This window comes from Quercus suber, unplaced genomic scaffold (genome assembly GCF_002906115.3).
Source record: "Quercus suber isolate HL8 unplaced genomic scaffold, Cork oak 2.0 scaffold_47, whole genome shotgun sequence".
In the NCBI taxonomy this organism is placed as follows: domain Eukaryota; kingdom Viridiplantae; phylum Streptophyta; class Magnoliopsida; order Fagales; family Fagaceae; genus Quercus; species Quercus suber.
In genome coordinates this window covers 1,499,883-1,503,290 of record NW_027069512.1, presented here as the reverse complement: position 1 = coordinate 1,503,290, position 3,408 = coordinate 1,499,883, and the positions used below count along the sequence as shown (strand labels likewise).

General features: G+C 36.2%; 1 protein-coding gene across 4 annotated transcripts; it reads left to right on the top strand.

Annotated features, from left to right (window-relative positions):
* The first annotated feature begins 688 nt into the window (after nt 1–688).
* LOC112015666 (uncharacterized) lies at nt 689–2,557 on the top strand. Of its 4 annotated transcripts, none has more exons than XM_024048104.2 (2): nt 689–824; nt 1,098–2,557. In XM_024048104.2, the coding sequence occupies exons 1-2, from the start codon at nt 822–824 to the stop codon at nt 2,349–2,351; spliced, it is 1,257 nt and encodes a 418-aa protein (XP_023903872.1). In that variant the 5' UTR covers nt 689–821; the 3' UTR covers nt 2,352–2,557. The 4 variants fall into 4 exon arrangements, with proteins under 4 accessions (XP_023903872.1, XP_065627734.1, XP_023903870.1 ...); XM_065771662.1 differs by having other exon boundaries at nt 1,095–2,557; XM_024048102.2 differs by having other exon boundaries at nt 1,055–2,557.
* Nucleotides 2,558–3,408: the final 851 nt, after the last annotated feature.

The window sequence follows — 3,408 nt, the reverse complement described above, 5'->3', positions numbered from 1 at the left end:
TTTTTATATTTTCTATAAAAGTGGTAAATTTTTTTTTGATATGGTTTATTAATAATTGTCTTAAGGGCACCCGTTAACATGATCCCTTATCCTATTATGTTTACAGCCATAATCGTTTAGAGAGAGAATAACATATTTAATAGTGACAAGGTCCATATCATACTCCAATTGTATAACATATATAATATTGTTCCATTCATATTCAATAGCACATTTGGACAAGAAATAGCTAGTCAAAACATCCGACATTCCAATCAAAACAATGCATTATAGAACCCCCCCACCCCCAAAAAAATGACACAATAAATCATTTCCTTTATTTTTCCATAAATTTTACAACATTGAAGCTCTAAAATTCTATGAAATCATTTTCTATTAACCTGTCATCAGATATTCAGAGGACGTAAACTAGGATCTAATGTCACATGTTATATTTCATTTAATTTAATTTAATTTAATTTTTTTTATAAAAGGGTTAATTTTTTATTTTGAGGAAAAAGGTGTTAAAACTTAAAACTTAAAAATAAGAAAGAAGTTAAAACATAAAACCCCCAAAAAAAAAAAAAAAAAAAGGAGAGAGATATTAATATTTTTCATGGGCTTTTAAAAATCTTCCAGAATGTATTAAGCATTGAGCTGTGGCCCATTCATTATAGTGAATATATTGCACTAGTGGACCATTGACCTTATAAATCAAGCCCAAGTTATGCCGAAAGAAAAAAAAAAAAATGGTCGAATTTATAAGTTCTCCACGTAGCTTCTAAAATTGCAGACTTCTCCCTGATCAGTAGAGCCTAGCACTGCCAGCATCGAACACGATTATGGTAAACTAGTTTCTTTATCTTGATTTCCTTCCTTGTCATTACGTGTGTATATATATATATATATTTTTTTTTTTTCCCCTTCAATTAACTCTCATTATGAAGTAATTATTTTTGTAAGATATTATGTACACCACATGTTTGATGAATGGTCCAAACGAAGTTTTACAGCTAATGTGTTAAGGTGGGATTTCGGTTTTGATCCAAAAGGTTGTTTTATTATATATTTAAAGGAGTCTGGGCTGGCTTATGATGGTGCGCACATATATACAGAAGCTTGTCCATGGTGCAAAGTGTTTAAAAACTAAGCAAAATGGAGCTGCTTATATGAATGTTATGCTATATCACTGTTCAGAAGTATCCCATCAAGAGCCTTTACATTGTGAATGGTATGAGAAGGAGTTTCCAAAGATAACAGAATTGAGCCACTTGTTGAGAAATGTGGATTGGCTTGATGGGAGGGTAGTTCTTGTCAGGGACAATTCAATTGTCTTTGATGGTGAAATTGAGCACAAAATGCAAACTTTCAAGTCCCTGGCCAGGGTCTTTATTGGGTCTCCATCAATTCAGCAAAAGATTCAGAAAAATGTGATGGCCTTATCATTGGCGGCAAGTAACAACTGCACCCCATTTGTTTGTTTCAGTGAACCTAGTGAAAGAGAGCCTATGATTGTGAATTCACTCACTAAAGTGTGCAACTTCCTGAACATTTCTGCACAACAAAGGAAGGTGGTTCGGCACACAATGTGCCCACAGGTCACGCAAATGCGGATATGGACAGGCACACTTGAGGAGATACTAAATGGATTGAAATCTGAGTTGGATTTGTTAAGTTGTCAATGCTCTAGCGAAGGGACCAAGATGGGTCAGCAGATTGTTTCTAGCTGTCTAAAGTTCCTGTCTGACACAGCTATTTCCTTTGACCATGATTCTGCTTCGTGGATGCGGCTTGCGCCTGCAAAAGTTGTTGGCTCCTCTGCTTCACATAAATGGGAAGATGTTCTTGAGATGTTCAATGATCTCATTGAGTGTTTGAAAAGTGAAAAGGAATTATGTCTTCTTGTGGGGAAGGTTGAGATCATGAAAGAAGGACTGTCTCAAATCAAGGACATATTGATTGATAAAAGTATTGGATACAAAGAAGCTCGGCATCAAGAAAGCCTAGTGCAGAAGAAGCTCTCCAAGACATTGGGCCACTCGTCCAAGTGCTTGTTTACTCTTTTATTATATTACCTCCATGGACATGCTAGAGATATTGAAGTGGATTTATGTGGTCGAATTTATAGCGTTGGTGGTGAGGATAGGTTTTGCTTGTACATGGGAAAGATTTTGACTACAGAAGAGGATAAGATGGTCTGGAGTGGGGTGAGGCAATTGGACAGGGCACTTCGGCTTTTCAAGTTTGTGTGGGAAACTGCGGGAATGAGAGGAGTTTTGCAGCTGCAAGGCCATTTGTGGTGTGTTGGTGCTGAGGGCAGGATGCTTACCTATAGAGGAAATACATTCTTTGTACATGGGATCAGTGTTTGACAGAAAATTCCCTATACATATTAGTTCAGATGGTGAAAAGATATTTCATGGTGATTCATGGATCAGTGCACACTCTATGCAAGTCATTTCCAGATACTTATACTCAAACTATTATTCATATGTGAAATAAATTGATATGGAGCCATTCGTGTACTATTTAACTAAGGAAGAATTTTGCAATACACCCTACCTTCTTTTTCCTCTTCCATGCCAAATATTCTTAGAATGCTAATGAGTTCCAGTTCAAATGGCACATCTTCCCTTGTAAGAGTAAGATAGAAGCTAAGGTCTTATGCTTAACACTCACCAAGTGCGTATGTAATATCAAAAGAAAAAAAGTCAAATGTTCTAACCAAAGAATTCACTTACTCTAATGATTTGAAAGCCTCCATGGTATATCAAGTAGGGAGGACAAAAAGGTTTACGAGTACTACTCTCTACTGCCACTTATATAACAGTAGTAAAGTACGCTTGAATGGATAATTTAAGATAAGGGCAAGGCTTGTGTCCAGTGAAAATTTCACTGGACACAGCAAGATTTGGACACGTGTCCAAGATCCAACGTGTCCAGTGAAAACTTTCACTGGACACAAGCCAGACCTTAAGATAATGCCATTAGACCACAACAAATTAAGAGAGAAAAACTATAGTCAATTTATCTTCCATAAACAACCTGAACTCTAATGGTATTGGGTTTTCTCATATTTGAGGGTGATGGAGGCAAGTAATTTTAGTCATTTATTTTCAGCTGTGGCGGAGGTGGTCTTGCAGCCCTTTGATGTTTCTCACTGATGTCAGCTTTTTATTGTTATGAATCGATAAAATAGAATGGTAGTTTAGTGGATTCGAGGTGACTAGCCTCCTAAGAGGGAGAAAGACAATCTAATGGTTAATTTTTTGTTTAATTCTCATTTGGTAGGTGGGGTTGTATATCTGTAGTTTACTTCTTAGTGGTGAGTCTAAAGGGCCCTGCCTTGATGAAGTTTCATAATCATGAAAAAAATGTATATAAGTAATAAAAAATGAGATGACCTCACCACAATATAATCTTAAAAAA